Consider the following 27373-nt stretch of genomic DNA (forward strand, 5'->3'; position numbering starts at 1 on the left):
TTTGTGAGACACGACCTGCCCTTGACGAAACCATGTTGACTATCTGAAATCAAATTGTTGCTTGCTAGATGATTATAAAACTTATCTCTTATAATCCTTTCCAAAACCTTTCCTACAACAGAAGTAAGGCTCACTGGTCTATAATTACCTGGGTCATCTCTGCTACCCTTCTTGAACAAGGGCACAACATTTGCAATCCTCCAGTCCTCTGGTACCAAACCTGTATCCAATGATGACTCGAATATCAAAGCCAAAGTCTCTGCTATCTCCTCCCTAGCTTCCCAGAGAATCCTCGGATAAATCCCATCCGGCCCAGGGGACTTGTCTACTTTCACTCCTTCTAGAATTGATAACACCTGTTTGTAACTAACCTCAATCCTTTCTAGTCTAATATCTCGTACCTCATTCTTCTCCTCTACAATGTTCTCCTTTTTCTGATTGAAAACCGATGAGAAATGTTCATTTAGCACCTTTCCGATCTCCACAGGGTTGACACTCAACTTCCCACTTCTGTCTTTCACTGGCCCTATTCTTACCCTAATCATCCTTTTATTCCTCATATACCTATAGAAAGCTTTAGGGTTCTCCTTTATTCTATTTGCTAAAGACTGCTCGTGTCCTCTCTTTGTTCATCTTAACCTTCTCTTTAAATCCTTTTGAGCTGATCTGTAACTCTCCATCTTGCCTCATCAACACATAAGCCTCCTTCTTCTTCTTAACAAGAGATGCAATTTCTGTAGTAAACCACGGTTCCCTTACCTTATCACTTCCTCCCTGCCTGACAGGGACGTATCTATCAAGGTCACGCAATATCTGTTCCTTAAACCAGCTCCACATTTCCATTGTCTGCATCCCCTGCATTTTGCTACCCCATTCTATCTATCCTAATTCTTGCCTAATCGCATTATAATTGCCCTTGCCCCATCGATAACTCTTGACCTGTAGCATGTACCTATCCCTTTCCCTCGCTAAATTAAACATAACTGAATTACGGTCACTCTCTCCAAAGTGCTCACCTACAACTAAATCAAACACCTGGCCTGGTTCATTACCAAGCACCACATCCAATGTGGCCTCCCCTCTTGTTGGCCCTTCGACATACTGTGTCAGGAAACTGTCCTGTACACATTGGACAAAAACGGATCCATCCAACGTACTAGAGTTATAGCATTTCCAGTCAATGTTGGGGAAGTTAAAGCCCCCCATAATGACCACCCTGTTCCTTTCACTCCTACCCAGAATAATTTTGCTAATCCTCTCTTCCACCTCCCTGGAACTCTGCGGAGGCCTATAAAAAACTCCAAGCAGTGTGATCTCTCCTCTCCTGTTCACCTCAGCTCACCTCAGTAGACGAGTCCTCGTCAAAAGATCTCTCAGCCACCGTTATACTCTCCTTGACTAACAAGGCCACACCTTACCGTCTTGCCTGTTCTTAATGAAAGATCTAAACCCTGAAACCTGCAACATCCATTCCTCACCCTGCTCTATCCATGTCTCCGAAATAGCCACAACATCGAAGTCCCAGGTACCTATCCATGCTGCAAGCTCACCTCCTTTATTTCGGATACTTCTGGCGTTGAAGTAGACACACTTCAAACCAGTTTGTTGTTTGCCAGCACATTCCTGTGACCCTGAAATCCTGTATCTGTCCTCCCTACTCTCATCCTTCTGTCCACTGCAACTACACCTCAGGTTCCCATCCCCCTGCTGAGCTAGTTTAAACCCACACAAATAGCACCAGCAAATTTCCCACCCACGATATTAGTACCCCTCTGGTTCAAATGAAGACCGTCCTGTTTGTACAGGTCCCACCTTCCCCAGAATGAGCCCCAATTATCCAAGAGCCTGAAACCCTCCCTCCTGCACCACCCTTGCAGCCATGTGTCCAGCTGATATCTCTCCCTATTCCTTGCCTCGCTATCACATGGCATGGGTAACAAACCAGAGATAACAACCAGAAAAATTCCAACCTCCGACTTAAAGGTCGGGTACAGCGCATATCCCCTGCTGACACAACACATGGCTTTGACAAGGACTCTGTGTAGAATACCAGCCATTTTGTCACCAGGATCACCATCAAGTAGATAATAGGATTCCTCCAATAACCCTGCAGCTGTCTGGACCATTCAGGAGATAGCCTGAGATTCAAAGGAAGGGATCTCCAGACAGAATTTCCTCTCTCGGACGGTCACGATTGTCTGGTATTCGCTCCTAAGTGAGCAATGAAGGTTGGTTCATTCGATATATTCAAGGTTAACTTTGATTTTATTTTAATGCAAAAGGAAATAAAGGCTTATGAGGAGATGCAGGAAAGTGGTGTTAAGACCACAATCAGACCAACCATGGTCTGTTATAATGGTAGAGTAGGCTAGAGTAGGCCCTGAATGGCCTGTTCATACTATAATACATCATTCTCTTCATGTTCAATACTTCTTCCTATTTCCCAAACTTGACTGCGCACATAAAAAGCAACATTAAATGTTAATCCAAATCAACATGTGTGCAATGAATAATGGCATTCTGCACATAAAGTAAACAAATAACTTTTGTGCATTCCCTGAGAATCTATTTTTCATGTGCTTTTGTATTGCTTGCCCAGTGACTGGAGCTTGTAATGTGTAAAGCTGCTCAGCTTCCATTTGACACAACAGCAGGAGTCCTTGAAGGATAATCTCAAGCAGCTTTGGCACAGACAGCCTGACTGCAGTAGTCAGGATCTGCTGCCTGACCGATAGCAGTAAGAGTACTGGTGAAATGTCAAAATTGGGAAACATTACGGGAGGGGATGTGGAGATTCCAGTTGCTGTAGGCATATTGCTCCAATTAGCAGCATTTTCACGATGACAACAAGGCCTTAAACCTCTACCTATTCATTCAGACAAGGAACTGATGATGAAATACTAACTTTTTTAAAAAAAAAGTGTGTTTTAAAATGAAAAAGTTAAACATAACATGTCAACTGAACATCCAGTACAAGGCCATAGTACATGTCTTCAACAAAATATTTGAACCTTTTAACAAAAATTATTTTGCCTTGATCTTGTTTAATTATGCAATCCGTTATCATTAAATAACATTGTATTGCCTGTCATTGATAAACCAATATTAACAATATAAATTTATGTAAAAATTTGCAGGGATAATTCGAGTGTAATGTTGGAATTGACAGATGCCAGCTTTGCACCTTAAATTCTACTTAAACTCTGTGCCTGATAACACACCTTTTCCCAACTAGTTAATCAAGCCCACAACCATAATCCAATCAAGGAGAAACTTTGACCATAAGTGATAAACTCTATTCACTGTATAGGACTATGAGTTTTAATGGAACTTGAAGTCTGAAGGCAACTAATCTACAAACTTTTATAAATGTTAAAATTTCATACAACTGTAGATCCTAGGTTATAAACCTTTTAAAGCTGACAAAAATGTTTCCAAAGATAGTGGCTGGCATATACAGTAAACTGAGTTGAAAATGCAAACCACCAGTGTTGGTGTAGTTGGTCACTATTTTGTGGGTGCATTTTAAACTCCTCTTGACAACACAGCCTTTGCCACCTGCTGGATCCCACGTGCTGTTTTAACTTAGAACTATTACCAGACTCACACAAGAATCCTGACATGATTAATGGAATCTGTAAGATTTCCTTTCACACTTAATGGGCGGCATGGTGGCACAGTGGTTAGCACTGCTGCCTCACAGCGCCAGAGACCCGGGTTCAATTCCCGCCTCAGGCGACTGACTGTGTGGAGTTTGCACGTTCTCCCAGTGTCTGCGTGGGTTTCCTCCGGGTGCTCCGGTTTCCTCCCACAGTCCAAAGATGTGCAGGTCAGGTGAATTGGCCATGCTAAATTGCCCGTAGTGTTAGGTAAGGGGTAAATGTAGGGGTATAGGTGGGATGCGCTTCGGCGGGTCGGTGTGGACTTGTTGGGCCGAAGGGCCTGTTTCCACACTGAAATCTAATCTAAAAAAAACTTTAATTCACATTCTACTGTAAGAGGTGATGCCATGATCTTGTTGAATGACTGGGACAGACTTGATGGGCAGAATGGCCTGCCATTCTCCAATTCCTTATCTTTTCATGATTAAATGAACTTGCTAGATTGTTGGCTTCAGTGCTGCATTGGTGTGCCAACTAGTTATTGGCTTTTGGCCTGTCTTAGCCAGACCCTTGACCTCACTCAAATGGATATAAGATTCAAAGTCCAGCATCAGAATTAGAACTAAAATTGAGTTTTATTGTCCCGTGTACTCAAGTACAGGGATACAGGAGTATGGCGAAAAGTGTACAAAGTTGCTATTCCCCAGCGCCATCTTGGGTACCAAAAGAAACAGAATTAACACAAGCAACCATCTTAGATACACAAAACAGCCATTTTAGATACAATAAGCAGAATTAAAGAAAGCAAAAACAGGTTGTCAGTTTTGAGACTGTACTATAGTACCAAGATAATCTGTGCATTTTTTTACAATGAAGTATGAATAGTTAGTGACCTTTTCTTCATCTTTCACATTTTTATCCTGTATGTCAACAAGCTTTCCTGACATTTCAATGCAGCATTTCACATCCAAAGGTCTTTGTGCTGGGTCCCAATTAACCACAGTTACATGCAGCAGGATAAAACTTCTGGCTGCCTCACAAAAATGCAGGTTGACCTTGTCACAGATTTTGGGAATGGGCTTAATCCAATATTTTGGTGGAACACACCTACACTAGCACCTTCCCCCCAGCGCAAAGACCATTCCCTCCGTGACTACCTGGTCAGGTCCACGCCTCCCAACAACCCACCCTCCCGTCCTGGCACTTTCCCCTGCCACCGCAGGAATTGCAAAACCTGCGCCCACACCTCCTTCCTCACCTCCATCCAAGGCCCCAAAGGAGCTTCAACATCCATCAAAGTTTTACCTGCACATCTACCAAAGCCATTTATTGTATCCATTGCTCCCAGTGCGGCCTCCTCTACATTGGGGAGACTGGACGCCTCCTAGCAGAGCACTTTAGGGAACATCTCCAGGACACCTGCACCAATCAACCCCACCGTCCCATGGCCCAACATTTCAACTCCCCCTCCCACTCAGCCGAGGACATGGAGGTCCTGGGCCTCCTCCACCGCCGCTCCCTCACCACCCGACGCCTGGACGAAGGATGCCTCACCTTCTGCCTCGGACCACTTCAACCCCAGGGCATCAATGTGGACTTCACCAGTTTCCTCATTTCCCCTCCCCCCACCTTACCCCAGTTCCAACCTTCCACTTCAGCACCGACCTCAAGGGCTTTTGCCTGAAACATCAATTTTCCTGCTCCTCAGATGCTGCCTGACCTGCTGTGCTTTTCCAGTACCACTCTAATCCAAACATAAGAAAACCATGCCTATTTGATACAAAGGCAAACAGTGCAGGTTACCATGTCTCACAGTCACCAGTGTCTTGGATAGAAAGTAATGACATTACATTGTCAAGGCCTATTTCTTTCAGTGATGATACACTGCTTAATATTTGACCAAGTTCAGTCACACAATACACTGCCTCACACCTGTATAATTGTGTTCATAAATGCATTGCAGCATTTTGGTTATGACAATACCACAGAGTATTTACAGCACTCTGAAGATTGGTGTTACAGCCAGCTTCCAACTCAGCACCAGACATGGGACACGACAGAATCTACTTTACTCAACTTGCCATATTTGAAGGGGTTTTTTTCACCTACCTTGGCCCCTTTTATGACTTGACAAATTGATTCTAAGGCCACAATTCTACATTTTAGACATCATCTGTATGTAACCTAAATGGCAATAGGCCGTGTTTGAACCTTAGTCACACAGTGTCAATAGGCCGTCCTACTGTGTAGAATATCGCAGTCAAAACATCTTGTGAGACATCTACTTCCCAACTGAGGATACTGGACACTGGTTAGAAATTAACAATGGATGACATTTTTTCACAACTTACTATTGTTCAGTTTCACAACAGTATGGGACTGGAAATGTGAAATTAAGTAAGAAACTGCCTCCAGAGCAAAAAATAAATTTGACGATATCTGCACATATCTTCAACAAGTCTCTCAACAGCTGCTGATATACATGGAATATACTTGCAGCATTTCCTGTTTTTTATCATTACTGGATAGTGTCTCTGTTGACTGAACTACTAAAAGAAGATCACTTTTACACTATCAACTCCAACATTTCTACATCAATTTTCCCAATGCCGCAGAATGAAAAATTTAAAGAGTCCAAATGTTTTATCACATCCATTGATAGGTGATGTTTAAGAGGGCATCTTTTTTAATATCAATACCACAATAAGAATCTATAATCTAATTTTACCGCACTTATGAAAATAAAGTCATGTTAATGAAATTCCAAGGGCAGTGAGTATTGGAACATTTTAAAATGAACAATCAATTGTAAATCCAACAAGGCAGGCTGACAGCACAAAGGCTGTCAGAAGGATTGAGATAGTGGTAGCAAGGCAGAGCCAATAGCTTCAAAGTACAGGCGGAACCTGGCATTGTACGTTCATACCACCAAGGGGTAACATGGAGATCAGAAGTAAATTTCTGTTTTGCTAATTCCATCTCAAATCAGATTTTTCAGCTAAGGTTGTGTGCTTTCACTCTTACAGTGAAAGTATTCCCTACAATATGGAAGCAGGCCATTTGGCCCATCCAGTTCACACCAATTCTCCGAAGAGCATCTCCACCGCTAAATCCAAGCCACCTTGGATTTAGGCGGAAGAAGAACACCTCATCTTCCGCCTTGGACCCTCCAACCACATGGCATCAATGTCAATTTCACCAGTTTCCTCATCCCCCCTCCCCCCACCTTATCCCGGATCCAACCTTCCAACTCAGCACTGCCCTCTTGAACTGTCCTACCTGTCTACCTTCCTTCCCACCTATCCGCTCCACCCTCCCTCCGACCTATCACCATCACCCACCACATGCATCTACCTATCGCCTTCCCAGTTACCTTTACCCCAGCCCCAGCCCCACCCTCCTATTTATCTCTCAGCCCCCTTCCCACCCTCCACATTCCTGATGAAGGGCTTATGATCGAAATGTCGATTCTCCTGCTCCTCATATGCTGCCTGACGTTCTGTGCTTTTCCAGCTCCACACTTTTCGATTTCCACCTCGACCCACCCCTGTATTTCCCATGACTAATCCACCTAGCCTGTACACCACTAGACACTACAGGGTAATTCAGCATGGCCATTCCACCATGCAAATTTGAGGAAACCTCCGACCCATGGAGACAGGGAGAGAATGTGCCAACTCCATACAACTGTCTAGAATCGAACATGGATCCCTGGCTCTGTGAGGCAGCAGTGCTAACCACTGAGCCACCGTGCTGTCCCAACCAATAAGAAAAGCTATGGAAAATTCTTACTAAATTTATCAGTCCACCAAATCATAAACCACCTTTTACAAAGTTTCAAAGTGCGTTGCCCAGAGAATTTTGGTCACAGACATTCTTTTTGTGACAAAACACCTTAACTTGTTTAACAGTTTCATTCTGCAGCAAAAGAAAACAAACGTTTATTCAGAATAGTTGCAGGAATGGTAGCTGACGATGTAAATATGATCTTCTCTTGGTAACTCTGTTGACAAATTCACTGTCCAGTATTGACTGAAAACAGGAAATGCTGGAAATACATTATGTCTGGCAGCGTCTGCTGAGGGACTTGCTGCATATTTACTCAGATATGACACTCTTGTTTTGTACTTGCAGCTGTTCCAGCCTTTATTTCAGATTTCCAGTGCTTATCCTCTAGGGTATGGGAGCTCAGCAGTAATTATCCTGGGATGGTTATCTAGAGGCTCAGACCAAATAATCAAAAAGACAATAGAAATCTCATCACGGCAACTGGGAAATCTAATCAAAGATATTAAAACAAAATCTGGAAGAAAATGTTGATATTAAAAATGAAGGCCATGAAACTACAGATTGTTGTAAAATTCCATTTGGTTCAATAGTATTCATCAGGGAAGGAAATTTGCCATCCTTACAGGGTCTAACTGAAATATATGACTTCAGAAAACAGCAATGTGTTAATTCTTAACTACCCTCTAAAATGGCCTGGCAAGATTCTAAAATGGTGGACTGAGATTAGTGTGGATCTTGCAACTGTTCCTGAAATTCAGGCTTATTTCCAGATTTACTTCTAGATTTCTTACAGTTCTTCCATTTCAGTACTATAAGATTTTTACTTTGATTCATTTTCAGTTCTTTTAAGAAATGTTTGGAATGAAATGGACCAAGCACAGGCAGGTGGGACTAATTTAGTTTGGGATTATGGTCGACATGGACTGGTTGAACCAAAGGGTCTTTTTCTGTGCTGGACAATTCTAAGTTACTCAGTTATTTCAAAATCATAAGAAAAAAATGATAATAAAACAGTACAGACTGCCCAACATCAACCTTGGTTCCAGAAACCACAAAGGCACACCTGGTCCAGATGACACTACAAAGGCTTCCTCTGAGGACTTGTATCAAAATTAGCAATGCTGTCCCACAGTCCACACAAGCAGAACTTGATATTGTCATGTTCACAAATCATACCTTACATTAATATCTCAGACTCCTGGTCATCTATCCCTGAGCATATCCTGTGCAGTGAGCAAGGCAGACCCACCAGATTTGATTTGATTTGATTTATTATTGTCACATGTACCTAGCTACAGTGAAAGGTTTCGTTTTACTTGCAGTAGAAGCAGACCATACCATACACGTGTGTTAGGGTAATACAGCACAATGAAGAATACAATGTTACAGCTGCAGAGAAGGTATGCAAAGAGCGAGGTGAACATTAAATTTAAATTTTAAGTGGTCCATTTGGAAGACTAATAACAACGGGGAACAAACTTTTCTTGAATCTCTTGGCACATATGTTTCAGCTTTTGTATCTTCTGCCTGACGGAAGAGGTTGGAAGAGATTATAACTGAGCTGGAAGGGATCGTTGATTATTCCCAAGCAGCAAGACGTATATTGGAGTCAACGGATGGAAGGTTGGTTTGTGTGATGGACTGGGCTGTGTTCACATGAGAAAGCGAGGACTGCAGATACGAGAGATCAGAGTCAAAAGGTGTAATGCTGGAAAAGCACAGCCGGTCAGGCGGCATCCGAGAAGCAGGAGAGTTAACGTTTTGAGCATAACCTCTTCATCAGGAATGTTGGGGTGGGAGAGGGGTCCTAAGGGAGCTGAAGATAAATGGGTGGGGAGTGGGGTTGGGGGGTTGGGGAAGGTAGCTGTTAATGCGATAGGTAGATGAAGGTGGGGATGAAGGTGACAGGTCTGGGATAAGGTGGGGGGGGGGAAGGGAAATGAGGAAATTGGTGAAATCGACGTTGATCCCAAGTGGTTGGAGGGTCCCAAGGCAGAATATGAGGCATTCTTTTCCGTTTCCTATCTCTGAGTTCTTCATCCGACAATACTTTAGGAATTCTGCATTCCTTTAAAGGTGAACACTTATGAAATCACAATTCCCTTTAGTCCTCTATTAACTGTAATGACTTCAGTCATTTTGGCCTAGATTCTGAAACCTGAAACCACTCTCTCAATATTCAAGATCTTCCAACCTGACCTCTTTAACCAAGGTTTTAACCAACGCTCTTCAAATCACCTTTGGCTTAGTGTTCATTTTCATCTATTATGTTCCCGTGAAAGGCCCTGGGAAATTTTCCAAAGTTAAAGAAGTGATATAAATGCGAATTGTTATTGTACTGGTACAAGTACAAGGACAGATTTGAAACACTCGTACTATTTTAACTGAGGTAGAAGCAGCCAAGAGGAGATTAAATTGAGATTTCCAAAATTATGTGAAGTTTGATAGGGTGAATAAAGAAAAACCATATTTTGTTGGGAGTCAGCAACGGTCAAGCAAAATTTCTTTCCAGAAAATTCTTGCAACATGAAATGCTTTGCCGCAGGACTAGTAGATGTTGAGACCACTCCATGTTTTGAGTGAAGCTGGATAAATATTTGAAGCAGAATAAGATTGAAGACTATAGAGAAAGCAGCAGGTGAGTTTGGTTTAGGCTGGGTACAAAGAATGGGTACAAATCGAACAGCTAGAATCTATGACATAAATTTCTACTATGAACTCTTTGCTCTTGTACTCCATCTTCCTATTGGTCAAGCAAAGACTGGCTTTGGCCTTTTTAAAAAAATGTTGTTGATCCAATGCTGGCCTCAGTCAGTCTGCTCAACTGTTCGAGTTGCCTGAGATTCCTGCAAAGTCAACAGAAACACTGTGCAAAAGGACTCATACCAATCTGGCACAAATGGAGCCTCTTGGCCCTGGGCCAACAGCAAAGAGATGGACACACCCATCATGGTCAGCTTCTGATTACAGATTATCTACGAGCTTCTTTGAAATTTGTTTACTGACCAAACATCATTCTGGGGAAACTGAGCTAACTGACGTTTCCAATGTCCTATTATATACTCACAGAGATTTTACAAAATGGATGAGCAAAAAGTCAATGTTTCAAAGATTGCCATGATAAAATATTGAAGACTTAAGGGGTATAAAAGCAAATACCAGTGCAGGCTTTATTTATGAACACAATTTTTCATATATGTTTCATATACCATTTGACAACTTCTAAGTGACAAATTGATTCTCAGCGAATTTCATTGAACTACAAAGAGATCATAGCCCTGAAACACTAACCCTGTGATGAATCTTATAGGGTCGGAGTGACTTAGGTTATGGTGAGATTTGTAGCAGAATCAAATGAGTAGTCCAACAAGGTTCATCTCAATATTGGGAACATGCCTTGTGCTTTTTACAAGGGGTACGGTAGATAGCTTACTAGACGGTAGCAAGTCAAATCAGAGGGATTATTGCTTGCCAAACACCTTGTTGACAGCCCAACTCATCCCCTGACTCCCCAGAGCCTGTCCCCCATCTGCAAGGCACAAGTCAGCAGTGCGGGGGAATACTCCCTACCTTCCTGGATGGGTGCACCCCAACAATATTCAAGACACTTGACACCATCCAGGACAAAGCAGCCCACTTGATTGGCACTGTATCCACAAACATTCACACCCTCCATCACCGACACTCAGTGGCACAAGTGTGTACTATCTACAAGATGCACTACAGAAATTCAGCAAATTAGACTTCACCTTCCAAACCCATGACCACTTTCATCTAGAAGGACAAGGGCAGCAGATATATGGGAACACCACCACCTGTAAGTTCTCCTCCAAGCCACGCATCATCCTGACTTGGAAATATGTCACCGTTCCTTCACTGTCACTGGGTCAATATCCTGGAATTCCCTCCTTAAGGCTATTGTGGATCAACCCACAGCAGGTGGACTGCAGCGGTTCAAGAAGACAACTCATCATTATTTTCTCAAGGGCAACAAGGTTGGGCAATAAATGCTGGGCCCAGGCAGCGATGCCCAAAATCTGACAAATGAATAAAAAATAGCTCACCTGACTATTATAGTTTTCTCTCTCACCAAACTTGCCAAACACGCTGGACATACCTCTACCATAGGTATGTCACATGAACACATGCACCAGCCGGTTTCAAAACAGTTTCTACCCTACTGTTGTTAGAATACTGAATGGACTCACAAACTCTTCACATTTGCCTGTACCTGTGTTTTTGTTTTTTGCCACTGTTTACCTATTATTTACTATCTATGCTATTTAACCACGTGATCTGCCTGTGTTGCTCTCAAGACAAAGCTTTTCACTGTGTCCCGGTACAACGTGACAATAAATTCAATTCAATTCATATTGAGAAGACTCAACAAGGAAACCAGAGAGGGTGCCCGGTGAATTTGGCTTGCTGCTTGCTCCAACTTATCTCCATGTTGGACACCAGGTACCGATACCTCTGGACACATTCGCTGGGCATCAGTCACACACATCCCACGTCCATGGACATTGGCACTGATATGGGCCAACCTCTAGCTACCTCCAAGGCACATGTCTAATCCATGTACAAGATGCTTCTGCACCTTGGGCTGCACCAGCAACTACCATTGTCATACCGCATCACGGATAATGTGTGCTCAGCTCTTGGACTGGACCAGGCTGCATCACTGGCTTACTTCACTCACTGTCATATTACTCACTTACTCTAATCATACCTGGATGCTCAGTGTTTCCCTACTTTGCCTTACCATTTTGTGTTTTGCTCCCTCCTCAGCCAGAGGTAAGAGGTTCATATTTCTGCTGCTTTGCCTTGTCATTTAGAACAGATACAAAACCAGGAATCTTATCATGGTTGTCAGCAAGCCCCAGTCATGTCAAGAGGGATAGCCTTCGCTCATTTGGTCCTGGCACTGTTACTCAAGGGCAATCTCTGTTACCAGTCCAGGAGCTTGGACATAGTGGGTCAGCCACTTATAGAGGTCAGTGTTAGGATGCTCTCATCATAAGGAATGATGAGCTGAATGTCAGGAAGCCCACTACATCTTGACTCTTTCTGCTCTATAGTGCTACTTTCCTCATGGAATGGGAGACAGAGGCAGGTTTGACGGGAGATGTAAGTGGGTGGCAGAGATATTATTTTTACTCCAGGTGAGGTCGTGTACTAAGTGAGTGAGTAGACAGTGTCAAGGGCATGCAGGGTTAACACCATTGGGAATAGTGGTGGGTGAGATTGAGTGAGGGAAGGTGCTGTAGGCAATACTGAGAGTGGTACAGCATGAACCTTGGTGGGAAGTGGGCACAGTTAGCAGAGATAGAACGAGTGTGAAGCCTCCAAGAGAAGATGTTGGCGGTCATCCAAGCAGAGTGGAGAAGCATATTGACTTTTGGTCAGGAGGTGTCCCGAACCAGTGATTGGGCAGTGCCAAGGGCATGTGTGATTCATGGCGGTGGGGTGGGTGACAGTATTGCAGGCAATTGTGGGAGTGATAGAGCATCAGCCTTGGTGAGAGGTGATTACAGGAGCTGGGATGGAGTGAGTGTGAGGTACCAGAGTGGTGATGGAATGCTGGCGGAATGGAGAAGGTCATTGACCTTCTTCTTCGAGTGTTGGGTATACCTCTAGAATGCTGAGACCACACTGACCTGGATGGCAACGTCAGGCCAAGTTGGCATGGTCTGGTATATTGGCCTCCACTCCTCTGATCCTAGGGAAACAGGAAGTCCTGCTTGTTCACCAGCCCATCAAACAGGACTTCCAGATCCCTTATCCACACAGCCAGGTGCCAATTACTCCCTTTCTGCCAAGTCCAGGGCAAATGTCAGGAACCATGCAGGACAGGTCTGGACTGACAGTGTTTGCCTGACTTGCACAACCTGCTTTTAAAGATGGCATGAGCGCAGGGGGTGCCAGTGAATTCTGGGATATCCATTGTTCAGGGAGTTGTCCGGAAATAGTATCTAATAAGATTGGGTCAGAATTAGAATGAGAGAAGCCTTTGGGTGTGATAGGTAATTAAAGCAGCATGTTTGATAAGATACAATGGGAGGACTCACTAAACCTCATCACAAAAACTTGTCAAAAAATCATAGCACCACTCAAACTTAGCCAAAAAGAAATAGTTTAGATCTTCACAGACTGATCTGCTGCCCCTTTTCAACATTTTTGGTTCAAATTCTCAGTATCTAGTATTTAGCTCTTGAATGAAGAAATACATCCTAGAGACAGCGAAACTTTTCTGATGATCATCAATGTAAGAAATTATTTTTGAGACTTTTAGCTGACCATATAGAGTATATACGTTTGTATCCAGCCTTACCTGTCTCGTTGGAAAATCCTTGGTAAATACCGTCTGGGGAACCACATAGCCAGCGCACACATTAGAACCCAAAGGATTGCTAGTTCATCTAACATCTGACCGATGAAACTCAAAGTTGCATGAAAATAAACTGAACCTATACCTGTTGGGCACAGAATCAACAGGATTTTGGTTAGTTACAAGCAGCAATAAATTGTCTGCACGGTGTACATTATTAGTTTGTGTACTATGATCGTTTGGAAAGACTGCAATTCAGACATGCTAATAACAACCCCATCTCTCATCCAATGAGCTTTCTTGAAGACACAGCATGGTCTTTTTCCAAATTCTCTTAATTAATCTTCGGGATTCAAGTGCCCATGTCAATGGTTTGAAAAAGTGCACACATCTGAGCACGAGAGATTCAAAACATGCATTTTGTCCTTTGAAACAAATGGAAAGTGACGTTTATTTGATTTTGATATGCTGCTGGGCACATACAGCATGCAGAGAATTAAAAGCTAGGAGTGAATTACAAGGCTACAATTTAATCAAAATGCACCAGATGACGTCAAGCCTTAAACAGCAAATCTAGTGAGACTTGCAATCATCTAAGTCCAAGTTCACTGACTGTTGATATCTCACATCCAGAAAATTTGTGTAAAATAGTATATTTAATACTTTAATTTAGTATAACAAAAGTGTGTAAATGTGCCTTATTAATAATCAAATTACAGTATGCAATAAACAAATTTGATTGCCTCGTATTTGGTTTGCCCATTTTAAGTATTACAGAAATGTGACAAAAATCCCGTGGACTGATCAGATGTTTGCAGCATATTTAATTTCATAATAAGGCTGGAAGTATAAAATATCCTGAAAGTGACATCTTTCAAGTCATTTGACAATTCTTACAATGATTGAGTCAATTTTAAACACAAATCCTCAAGGTTTAATTGAAGCCTCACCATTTGTGACGTGAACTGAAGAAAATACTTTAATTAAATAAATATTGCCCCTATCTAAAAGGAGCTGAAAACACAAAACTTTTCATCTTGAACTCATCAGAACTAGGAGGAGAAAGTGAGGTACTGGATGCTGCCTGACCTGCTGCGCTTTTCCAGCAACACATTTCCAGCTCATCAGAACTAGGATCCAAGGAACTGACTTGAAGGTTGAGACACCAATTGATACAACATAAGAAGAAATTTTCTTTGTTCTCTTTGTTAAGAGGGTGCTGATTGGTTAACACCAAGATACAGCTGGACCTGTCGATCTTACTTCTCTGACCAGGCAGATGGACTCTGAATGGTCAGGGTGGTGCCATGAAAATGCAGAGGTCGACAGTCTCCATGAGCCCTTTGTTTACAGTGACAGAGGATCCATGTGCCAGGGACAGCATGAGAGCCCATAACCTCTGCCACTGGCCCGCCTACATAAAACAGGGTCCTGTGTATTAACATGTGTGGCTTTCCACATGCACAAATCCTTCACACTGAAAATCTGACCGATAATCTTAAATTGGTTCCCAGTGTAATTCTTAGCATTCAGATTAGTTCATAAATGTTGCCATAAAGCAGAATCACATCTAATGATCGATGTAATGTTCTGAGGCTTGCAAACAAGAACTGAGTAAGTACGACTGGCATACTGCCCATTTTAAGTGGTCAAAGAATATCCCTTGCATCACAAGATACTGAAACTCAAAACACATTACATAATTGCGTGACAGATAAAACATCTTTTCAGCTTGACAGCAGCATCCTCATGTGTTTACTGCAAAGTAGCAGCTTGAGATCGCTAGCTTGTGGTTCAAATGTTTGACACACCTTCCCCTTCCAGAGTAAGCTGAGGGAGTACAGGCAATGTCTAGTCTTGATGAATGGCAGACAAAAAACTTTAACATTTTAAAAACCAAAAGATCTGTGGATGCTGTCAATCAGAAACAAAAACAGGGTGGTGGTGATAGGAGATTTTAATTTTCCCAACATTGACTGGGATTCACTCAGTGTTAGAGGTCTTGATGGAGCAGAATTTGTAAGGAACATCCAGGAGGGTTTTCTAGAGCAGTATGGAAATGGTCCAACTTGGGAAGGGGCCACACTGGACCTGCTGTTGGGAAATGAGCCCGGCCAGGTGATTGAAGTTTCAGTGGGGGATTACTTTGGGAATAATGCTCACAATTCCATAAGTTTTCGGATACTCATGGACAAAGGTGAGAGGGGTCCTAAAGGAAGAGCTAAATTGGGGAAAGGCCAACTATACCAAAATTCGGTGGGGGCTGGGGAATGTAGATTGGTAGCAGCTGTTTGAAGGGAAATCCCCATTCGATATGTGGGAAGGTTTTACAGAGAGCTTGCTTAGAGTGCAGGAGAGATATGTTCCTGTGAAAATGAGGGATAGAAATGGCAAGATTAGGGAACCATGGATGACCGGTGAAATTGTGAGGCTAGCTAAGAGGAAAAAGGATGCGTACATAAGGTCTAAGGGACTGAAGACAGACGAAGCTTTGGAAGAATATCGGGAATGTGCACCAATCTGAAATGAGGAATTAAGAGGGTTAAAAGAGGTCATGAGATATCCTTAGCGAGCAGAGTTAAGGAATACTCCAAAGCCTTTTATTTGTATAAAAGGAGAAAGAGGGTAACGAGGGAAAGGGTTGGCCCACTCAAGAATAAAGAAGGAAAGATATCCATGGAGTCAGAGAAAATGGGTGAGGTTCTTAATGAGTACTTGGCATTGGTATTCACCGAAGAGAGGAACATGATTACTCTGGGTCAAGTCGGCATAAAGAGGGAGGAAGTGTTAGGTATTCTAAAAGGCATTAAGGTGGACAAGACCCCAGTTCCAGAATAGATCTATCCCAAGTTACTGAGAGAAGCGAGAGAGGAAATAGCTGGGCTTTAACAGATATCTTTGCAACATCCTTGAAAACAGGGGAGGTCCCAGGGGACTGGAAAATTGCTAATGTTGTCCCCTTGTTTAAGCAAGGATAATCCAGGTAATTACAGACCTGTGAGCCTGACATCAGTGGTAGGGAAGCTACTGGACAAGATACTGAGGGATAGGATTATATACCCATTTTGAAGAAAATGAGCTTATCAGTGATAGATTAGATTAGATTACTTACAGTGTGGAAACAGGCCCTTCGACCCAACAAGTCCACACCGATCCTCCGAAGACCCATTCCCCTAAATTCACTCCTTCACCTAACACTATGGGCAAGTTAACATGGCCAATTCACCTGGCCTGCACATCTTTGGACTGTGGAAGGAAACTGGAGCACCTGGAGGAAACCCACACAGACATGGGGAGAATGTGCAAACTCCACACAGACAGTTGCCTGAGGCAGGAATTGAACCCGGGTCTTTGGCGCTGTGAGGCAGCAGTGCTAACCACTGTGCCACCATACCGCCCACAGCATGTTAGGCAGCATGTTTTGTGCAGAGAAGGTCATGTCTTACAAACCTAATAGAATTCTTTGAAGAGGTGACAAAATTGAAGGGATGCAGTTGTGATATACATGGACTTTAGGAAGGCGCTTGATAAGGATCCCCATGATGGGCTGATGGGGTCCAGGGTGTACGAGCTAGATGGATAGAGAACTGGTTGGGCAACAGGAGACAGAAAGTAGTAGTGGAAGGGAGCTTCTCAAAATGGAGACCTGTGACTGGTGGTGTTCCACAGGGCTCTGTGCTGGGACCACTGTTGTTTGTGATATACATAAATGATTTGGAGGAAGGTGTAGGTTGCCTCATTTGCAAGTTTGCAGATGATCCTAAGATTGGAGGAGTAGCAGATATTGAAGGGGATTGTCAAAGAATGCAGCAGAATATAGATAGATTGGAGAGTTGGGCAGAAAAATGGTAGATGGAGTTCATCCAGACAAATGCGAGGTGATGCATTTTGGAAGATGCAATTCAAGAGCGAACTATACAGTAAATGGAAAGGTACTGAGGAAAATTGATGTACAGAGAGATCTGGGTGCTCGGGTCCATTATTCCCTGAAGATGACAATGCAGGTCAGTAAAGTGGTCAAGAAGGCAACAGCATGCTTTCCTTCATCGGACGGGGTATTGAGTACAAGAGTTGGCAGGTCATGTTACAGCTGTATAGGACTTTGGTTTGGCCACATTTGGAATACTGCGTACAATTCTGGTCGCCACATTACCAAAAGGATGTGGATGCTTTGGAGGGGGTGCAGAGGAGGTCACCAAGATGTTGCCTGGTATGGAGGGTGCTAGCTATGAGGAGTGGTTAAGTAGATTAGGATTATTTTCATCGGAAAGAAGGAGGTTGAGGGGGGACCTGATTGAAGCCTACAAAATCATGAGAGGTGTAGACAGGGTGGATAGCAAGAAAGTTTTTCCCAGAGTGGAGGTCTCAATTACTCGGGGTCACAAGTTCAAAGTGAGAGGGGAAAAGTTTAGCAGAGATATGCATGGGAGATTCTTCACGCAGAGGGTGATGGATGCCTATAACGCATTGCCAGTGGAGGTGTTAGAGGTGGGAACAATAGCGTCATTTAATATGTATCTAGACAGATAAATGAATGGGCAGGGAACAGAGGGATACAGATCCTTAGAAAATAAGCGGCAGGTTTAGATAGAGGATCTGGATCGGTGGAGGCTTGCTGGGCTGAAGGGCCTGCTCCTGTGTTGTAAGCTTCTTCATTCTTTGTTCATAAATTGCTGGAAAAGCTCACCAGGTCTGGCAGCATCTGTGGAGAGAAATCTGGATTATTACTTCGGGTTGAGTGAGCTGAAAATGTGTTGCTGGAAAAGTGCAGCAGGTCAGGCTGCATCCAAGGAGCAGGAGAATCGACGTTTCGGGCATGAGCCCTTCTTCAGGAACCCTTCTTCGGGTTGAGTGACCCTTCCTCAGCGTCAACATTTTGTCAAGCATTCATCAAGTGTCTATTCTACTTCAACGTTTTGCCCCTGTTAATGTTACATTCTGCACCAGCAAGCAATATTCTCAATCATTTAACTGAATGTCAAAAATTGTATACTTGATGATCAGGAATATCCATAACCAATTTAAAATGAATGTAGTGCACTAGTTGCACGGTTGGTTTAAACAACATGATGAGTACATCAATATACTTAACTAGTTAGCAGGTAGAAAGAGAAAAGACAGGTTTTCAATTTTTTTATTTCGCAGCAGGTCATGGGGATTGTGAACCTGAGTTTTTGATAGGCATTCCTGGTTGGGAAACTCCTTACCAGGAATGCCATTTCAAAATAATGACCCTTCATGAGTTTTGAGAAGATCTGCAGCTCAGGTGGAGGTTCTGGATGTAGGTTTGCTCTCTGAGCTGGAAGGTTCATTTTCAAACGTTTCGTCACTATACTAGGGAACATCTTCAGTGGGCCTCCGGACGAAGCATCATCCAGAGGCTCACTGACAATGTTACCTAGTATGGTGACGAAATGTCTGAAAATGAACCTCCCAGCTCTGCGAGCAAACCTACATCCAAAATGTCCCTTCCCATGTCAGAACTGAGAAACGGAGGAAAGTGATGCTTTTTTTGTGGAGAAGATCAAGATAAAAGAAGGGAGCAAAAAGAAATTGTTTCAATATATAAAACATTAACTTTTTCTTTTCAAGAGGTGTATTCCATATTATTAGCTTTTCCTACTCTTATTACATTTCCAGTACTTGTTTGTTCATTGTTTTATCTTTTGCGAAAGAATGATTTGCCTGGGTAAGAGCTCTGCATATAATTTAGTATTAGCTGGTAGTTTAGGAAAATAAAATTAGGTTGCTTTCAGTTATTATAATGCAAATAAAATTAGACCAAGTGATAACAGGCCTTTGAAACTTAAGATAAATGCCATTTATGTGTTAATATTTGTATTTAATAACGGCCTTGGTGGAGTAAGATTAGATTAGATTCCCTACAGTGTGGAAACAGGCCCTTCGGCCCAACTAGTCCACACCGACCCTCCGAAGAGTAACCCACCCAGACCCATTCCCCTAACTAATACACCTAACTCTATAGGCAATTTAGCATGACCAATTCACCTAACCTGCACATCTTTGGATTGTGGGAGGAAACCGGAGCACCTGGAGGAAACCCACAGAGACACGGGGAGAATGTCTGTCACAGTCACCCGAGGCTGGAATCGAACCCAGGTCCCTAGCAGTGCTAACCACTGAGCCACCGAGCCACCCAGTAAACAGTAAAATACTGTTGTCTGTCAGTGTGTGCATTCAAATCCCTCTCCAGGGGACTGAGCACAAAACCTGACACTCTAATCCTACACTATATGACTGTGCACTCTCAATGCTTCTGCCTGTTCTTTCAGGTATGTATGCAGATACCCTGAAAAAAGTACTGAATTCTCCCAATGTCTTGTCAAACATTAATCCTTCAACGAACACCATTAAAAGAGCTATTGTCACTTCATCTTTGCTTGTCAGACCTTGCTGTACATAAAAAATTCCTCAATTACAGTGACTACATTGAAGATGTCTTTCATTGTTATGAAATACTTTCAGTCATTTTGATGTATCTAACTGAGCTATATAAGTGCATGTTGTTTTTCCAATTCTGGGCATCAAACCACTTTCCCATTCTATAAAACGGAGCAATGACTTCCAATTAGTGAAGCAAAACCAAGCAGAAATCTGACAGAAATTTACTGAAGTCATTTTTGTATTATATCTGCGATATTGGAACAGAGGTAGCAGGTACTGTGGGATGGCATACCACAATAAGAAAATCAGGAATCTGCAAATGGATATAGAGAGATTGAGGGAGTGGGAAAAAACTTGGCTAATGGATTGTGCATTGATAGGAAGAATCGAAAGTAGACAGCTATTTAAATGGAGAAAGACTCCAAACAAGTGTACTGCAAAGGTATTAGATTAGATTACTTAGTGTGGAAACAGGCCCTTCGGCCCAACAAGGCCACACCAACCCTCTGAAGAGCAACCCACCCAGACCCATTCCCCTACAGTTACCCCTTCAACTAACAATTTAGCACATCTTTGGACTGTGGGAGGAAACTGGAGCACACCCACGCAGAATGTGTAAACTCCTCACAGACAGTTGCCTAAGGCAGGAATTGAACCCAGGTCTCTGGCTCTGTGAGGCAGCAGTGCTAACCACTGTGCCACCGTGCAGCCCAGGTACCTGGGTGTTTATTACGCAGGAGCAGCAGGTAAATAAGACAGCAAACAGAATTTTGCCCGAATCAATTAGGTTTTTGTACTTTAGAAAAACAACAAAGTCTTGTTACAATTGCACATGCTGTTGGCAAAGTGACATTTGAAGTACTGTGAACAGTTTCTGTCCCCACATTTAAAAAAAGAGTAGACTGGAACTAGGTGCAGTTCAAAAACAAAATCATTACGATCATTCCTGGGAATGGAGGGATAGAAGAATGCCTTACCCAGAATGGTTAAACAAGTTGAGTCGTTATTCATTAGAGTTTAGAAGAATGAGAGGTGATCTTATTGAAACACATAAGATTCTGGGGGTGCTTGACAGGGTAGATGTTGAGAACGTTTCTGCTAGTGGGGGAATCTTGAATTCGGGGACATAATTTCAAAAGAAGATGACACTCATTTAAACTGAGACGGAAAAAGAATTTCTTCTATCAGAGGCTAGTAAATGTCTAAAATTCTTTACCCCGAGAGATGTGGATGCGAGGTCACTGAAAGTATATAAAGAAGAGGACATTGGTTAGACCACTTTTGGAATATTGCATGCAATTCTGGTCTCCTTGCTATCGGAAGGATGTTGTGAAACTTGAAAGGATTCAGAAAAGATTTACAAGGATGTTGCCAGATCTGAGCTACAGGGAGAGGCTGAATAGGCTGGGGCTGTTTTTCCTGGAGCGTCGGAGACTGAGGGGTGACCTTATAGAGGTTTATAAAATCATGAGGGGCATCGATAGGATAAATAGACAAAGTCTTTTCACTGGGGTGGGGGAGTCCAGAACTAGAGGGCATAGGTTTAGGGTGAGAGGGGAAGGAGGGTGGTACGTGTATAGAATAAGCTGACAGAGGAAGTAGTAGAGGCTAGTACAAATGCAACATTTAAAAGGCATCTGGATGGGTATATGAATAGGAAGGGTTTGGAGGGATATGGGCCAAGTGCTGGCAGGTGGGGGCTAGATTGGGTTGGGATATCAGGTTGGCATGGACGAGTTGGACCAAAGGGTCTGTTTCCATGCTGTACATCTCTAAGACATTATAAGTAGATAGATTTTTGACAGCTATGCTGAGGTGGCAGTGGAAGAGGAGTTGAGCCCTGGGGCAGATCAGCAAAGATCTTGCTGAGTGTGGGGCAGCCTTAAAGGGTCCCAATCTCCTTTTTCTCATGTTCTTATAAAACTAGGTCATAACCAACATAATCTAGCTCAAACAACAGCCAGCTTTCCTATCTCTTCATTACAAAATCATTTTATGTTAATAAGTCCGATGTTAGTTCTTCCTCAGATTAAACAGAGCCTCTAGGACGGGATTCCTTTTCACATTGAATGATGCTCCTACAACTAAACATGAGCGCTGGAACAAATCTCGAAACCATGTTCACTTTAGTACACAATCTTTGCACAACTTCAGTTTCTATTTTTATTCGGTGTCATGACAGTGACACCTGATTATGAACTTTGTTCAAGGATATTACAGATCTTCTAGCAATTAAAATATCCAGAAACATATGTGCAACATATTCTTGTGAAATGTGCATCTCAAAACCAAACATGTTGTGAGCCTGAACAATTTACTGTGGTAAGAATTCTAACAGACATAAGTTACCACAAGTGCGATATAATTGCACCCAATGACAATTTTGGCAAAACCACATGCTCACTATTATTTCAATAAAAGTTTCAACTGGCCTGATTTCATCATAAGGTCTCAGAAACCTCCTCATGTGAAACCATTCAGATGAATAAATCACAGCAATTTAAAACCCATTTACTTTTAAGCTTCTTCATACTGTGGGAGCAGATGGCTGCTACCACAGCAATAGAATTTATCGGTCTCTATTCTTCTGATTGAATACTTATCAGTCCACAATAAAAGCGGTAGCTGTATCAAATGACTCTCCTCCCATTGTTAGTCATTCACAGCATTCATAATGACTTCGGTAAAGTATAAAACTAGGGTCCCAAATGATGCCATTTTAAAAATAAGGAAATAGAGCTCTACAAGCAGACATGTGTTCAAGAAATTCAATAATACAGCACAGTGAATATGACATGACTTTGTGCCCATAACCTTCAACTGGTTATTATCAACTGAACTTGAACCTTTTTTAAGATGTGATGCATTATTGAATCCATTTACCTCTGCTTTATAGCAACATAGCTATCATAGCATATTGTTTGCAGCATGCGTTCATTGTGCCTTATCATATGTCTGGTAAAGGTCGTGGTTTTGTACAAACCTGCCATTGGTCACAAACTTCAAGAAGCCACAGTCACAATAAACCTATCAACTCAGTTCAGAAGTTCTGCTATTTTGAAACAATCTCTCCAACGACATCACATTTGAAAATCATGTGATTCAAGCATGAGGTTTGGCCCAAGGCAAAAATCAGCATCTTCAAGGTAGTGATCCTCACATCACTTCTTTTTGGCTATGAGGCATGGACCACCTATAGACATGTCATAAAGCAGCTAGATTGTGGACAGTGATGAGGATTAGCTCAGACTATAAAGGGATCTGGATCATAAGGGCCAATGATCCAAGGAATAGCAAATGGAGTTAGCTTTGATAAATGTAAGGTGTTGCATTTTGGTAAGGCAAACTAGCCAAAGATTTATACAGTTAATGGTAGGGCCTTGGGGGGAGGGGGGATGGGGGTGTTGCTGAAAAAAGAAACCTCAAGGTATAGGTGCACAGTTTCTTGAAAGTGGAGTCGCAGGTAGACAGGGCAATGAGCAATGGGTTTGGAACGCTTGCCTTCATTGGTCAGAACACTGAGTACAGGAGTTGGGACGTTGTGGCTGTACAGGACATTGGTGAAGCCACTGTTTGAATACTGCATACAATTTTGGTTGTCCTTCTATAGGAAGGATGTTGTTAAATTTGAGAAGGTGCAAAGAAGATTTGCAGGGATGTTGCCAGGGTTTGAGTTACAGGGAAAAGCTGAATAAACTGTGGCTTTTGTCCCTGGAGGGTTGGAGGCTGAGGTGTAACCTTATAGAGGTTTATAAAATCATGAGGAGGCATGGATAGGAAAAAAAGCCAAAGTATTTTTCCGAGGTGAGGGAGCCAGGTATCACTACCTGGTATAGCACCTGTACCATTCAAGATGGGCGTTGGTTACACAGTCTGGTGAACTTGGCCTGGACAGTCACAAAGGCCAACCTCCCATCCACAGAATCCATCTACCAGGCCCGCTGTCAAGGAAAGGCTGCCAGCATTCTCAAAGATCTATCCCACCCTGGCAACGTTTTTCTACAACCTCTACCATCGGGGAGAAGGTACTGAAGCCTGAATACATGCACTAGTCAGTTTTGAAACAGTTTCTACCCTACTGTTGTTAGAATACTGAATGGACTCACAAACTCTTAACATTCGCCTGTACCTGTGTTTTTGTTTTTGCCGCTGTTTACCTATTATTTACTTATATATGCTACTTTACTCTGTGATCTGCCTGTATTGCTAAGAAGACAAAGCTTTTCACTATGCCTCAGTACACCTGACAATAAATTCAATTAAATTCAAGAATAGAGGGCATAGGTTAAAGGTGAGAGGGGAAAGATTTAAAAAGAACGTGAGAAATATCTTTTTCAAGCAGAGGGTGGTGCATGTATGGAACAAGCAGCCAGAGGAAGTGGTGGGGGCTGGTACAATTGTTACATTTAAAAGACATTTGGATGGGTTTATGAATACTAAGGGTTTGGAGAGATATAAGCCAAATGCTGGCAAATGGGACTAGGTCATATTGGGATGTTTGTTCAGACTGGATGTGTTGTACCAAAGAGTAATTTTTTGTATTGTACAGCTCTTTGAGTCCATAACACAACCAGTTTCCTGACTGAACACTCATCCAGTGAGTGATGGGAAAAATCCATTAGTTTTCAGTGTGTGCTCATTTGCTGAACTCTACAAATTTGTTCCAACATGCTTTCTTTGCCTTAATCCTTTAAGTTATGGAACCATAACTGCAGTCTATTAAAACCAAAGAAAGCTCAGTGAGTAAATACACCAGGAGTTATATTGCTGAATATATAGCACAGTAAATCTATGGTGCCTCTGTAATGGTAGCATTAGGAATGTTATAACTGGACTTATCTCAAAGTAAATTAGAGGTAAAGTCATCTGCTGGCATAGCACTTATGGATAAATTGCAATTGTCTGTAATTGTAAGAGTTCAAATTAAACAAAAGCAAAGGAACTGGTCTCTCTTATTTGTTGGATTTCATGAACAAACTGTAAAATGTGTTTAGTTAGTCTCAAGAAACTCCTCATCTGATGAAAATAATTGAGGGGAGATTCATACCGCGTTATAATATGAAGATACCATTGTCTACCTTCGGAGGGTCGGTGTGGACTTGTTGGGCCGAAGGGCCTGTTTGCACACTGTAAGTAATCTAATCTAAATATAAGGTGAAAAGTGAGCCTGTTTGCTCCTATGATAAGCAGCAACCTATATCAGATTACTTCGTTAAAATTGTTTTTTTTTGTGTTTGCAGCCTAAAATCTTTGCATCAAAAAATGAGACTTTTTGGTTGAATCTCTGGCCCATTGCATGCAGCTTCGGGGCACTGTTTATACTGCAGCACTGTCACTAGAATCCTTATGACTGCTTTTGTGACCAATACAAAGCAACATTATCGTATCAGACAGTCAACTGCTGCACTTATGCAAAGAGAAGCCAGTGTTAGTTGGGCATTTTTGTGTTGCTGACTCTGCTGAAAATCAACATTTACACTGTATTAGTTTAGCACAAATCAAATTCAAACAGTTAGAAATATAGATATATTTGATTTCTATGAGAAAATATTATTGAGAAGTAAACAGGGTTTGAAATGTCAGTTCAAACCTATTTAGATTCAAATAAATAATACAGATGGAGTAAATATGAATTAGCAAGAAAGCTCTCACTATTTGATTTAAGTGTTTGTTGTAACCTGCTTTTATACATAAAATGACACCAACTTTATAAAACCCTCCAACCAGCAAAATTCCTACGATTACCTTATTGCAAATAAAATGCTGCAATGTAGGCTCATCCCATCCACATGTCACTCAAGGATGTCTATATCTGTTACACATTAGATGCACAATTTCCTCTGGCATTTAGATAAAATCTGACTTTGCAATTTACTCTTTGCTGCAATCATGCTTTTGATCTTGTAAGTTGCACTTTCTATATTTCTGCAGTCAGTCACAAAAAGAATGACTCTTGACAGAAATTCAAATCTATATAAAAAAACACCTTCTCAGAACCTATCACTTTAAGCACCTTTGGACTCTTTACATAATTTCCTTCTACTACCTGTTTAGCACTCCCCTTGTTCCTATAAAATGCTATTGGATACTTATTGCACAGAAACGTAAGCATGCATTATTGTTGGTAATCACGGGTGCATTTCCACGAGGAATAGCTGAATAGAGACTAAGAGCAAGAAGACTTGGCAATTTTCATTTCACCAGTCCATAGGCATTCTGGATAATTGGTAAACACCTACTGAAGTCTTAACTGAAAACAACATAGACACTAGGGCAAACCTGGCTCTTTCCAGGTCTTCATTGTCCAGATGCTCACTGGATTGACACTTTGCATCAATGGCAATTATTACTTGTCGGAATGTGTGAGTATCCTTTCTATGCATTTCCGATGGATTAGTTTAGAAGATGGGGGTGGCGGAGGGGAAGGGTAGATCGAGGGAGAGATGGATGGAGGGAAGGAAGGATGGATGGATGGGATAGATGGGTGGATGGACAGAATCATTTATTAGAAAACTGGTGTTACGAAGCATTCACAAGTAAATCTACTGGGAATCAAGAGTATAATGCATGGAAAGAATACAATGAAACTATTTTTAAAAAGTCTTAATGTATACCTATATCAGCATAATTTTAATAACTAAGTGCAAACACCATAGCCATGATGGTTTTAACTATTTAGTAGAATGCTTGATGAAGTGTTATTTTATCACATTAATTTTCTTCCAGGTAAAGTATTTAACTGTTAACAATACAGAAACTAGATACCAAGTTCACACATTCATTACCTCATTAAACAACCAGCTACAAGCCTTTTAAAAAATTTCCAGGAAAAATACAACTGAAACAATACTACTTACCTACAACAACAAGCAAAGTCCAAATTAGATATATCCCACTGTTGAAACATGTTGCATATTGTCGAAATAAGTACATGCATATAGGTGGCAACACAAAAAACAAAACATTGCTGATCTGCAAAATAAAAGTTAAAATATGTAGGGTATGTAAATAATACAAACACAATTAACTCAAAATGATTGACATTACGACAAAACAATTGTCTTCAAACAAAAAGCAGCAATCAGACAGTCTTACCAAAGGAAAGACTGTCATGAAGAACATAATATCAATGAGAAATTGTACTAATGACTAAATCTCAGAGTTCCCCATAAAAAATACATTTTTCAGCAACATAATTGTATATATAATGACAAACAAATTCATACAACATTTGGTACTACTTCGCTTA

The 27373-nt window shown here is 41.9% G+C and overlaps 1 protein-coding gene across 4 annotated transcripts in view; it reads right to left on the bottom strand.

Moving 5' to 3' along the window:
• Positions 1-27373, bottom strand: part of acer2 (alkaline ceramidase 2) — a 67074-nt gene that overhangs the window by 29626 nt on the left and 10075 nt on the right. For all 4 annotated transcript variants that reach the window (XM_043719095.1, XM_043719083.1, XM_043719078.1 and 1 more), the window contains 2 exons: positions 26982-27096; positions 13723-13864 (listed from right to left, as the gene is read on the bottom strand). In XM_043719095.1, coding sequence (XP_043575030.1) covers positions 13723-13864; positions 26982-27057 — 218 coding nt within the window. In that variant the 5' untranslated portion in view covers positions 27058-27096. The remainder of the gene's footprint in view (positions 1-13722; positions 13865-26981; positions 27097-27373) is intronic.

The sequence above is a fragment of the Chiloscyllium plagiosum genome, chromosome 2 (assembly GCF_004010195.1).
Source record: "Chiloscyllium plagiosum isolate BGI_BamShark_2017 chromosome 2, ASM401019v2, whole genome shotgun sequence".
Taxonomy (NCBI): Eukaryota; Metazoa; Chordata; class Chondrichthyes; order Orectolobiformes; family Hemiscylliidae; genus Chiloscyllium; species Chiloscyllium plagiosum.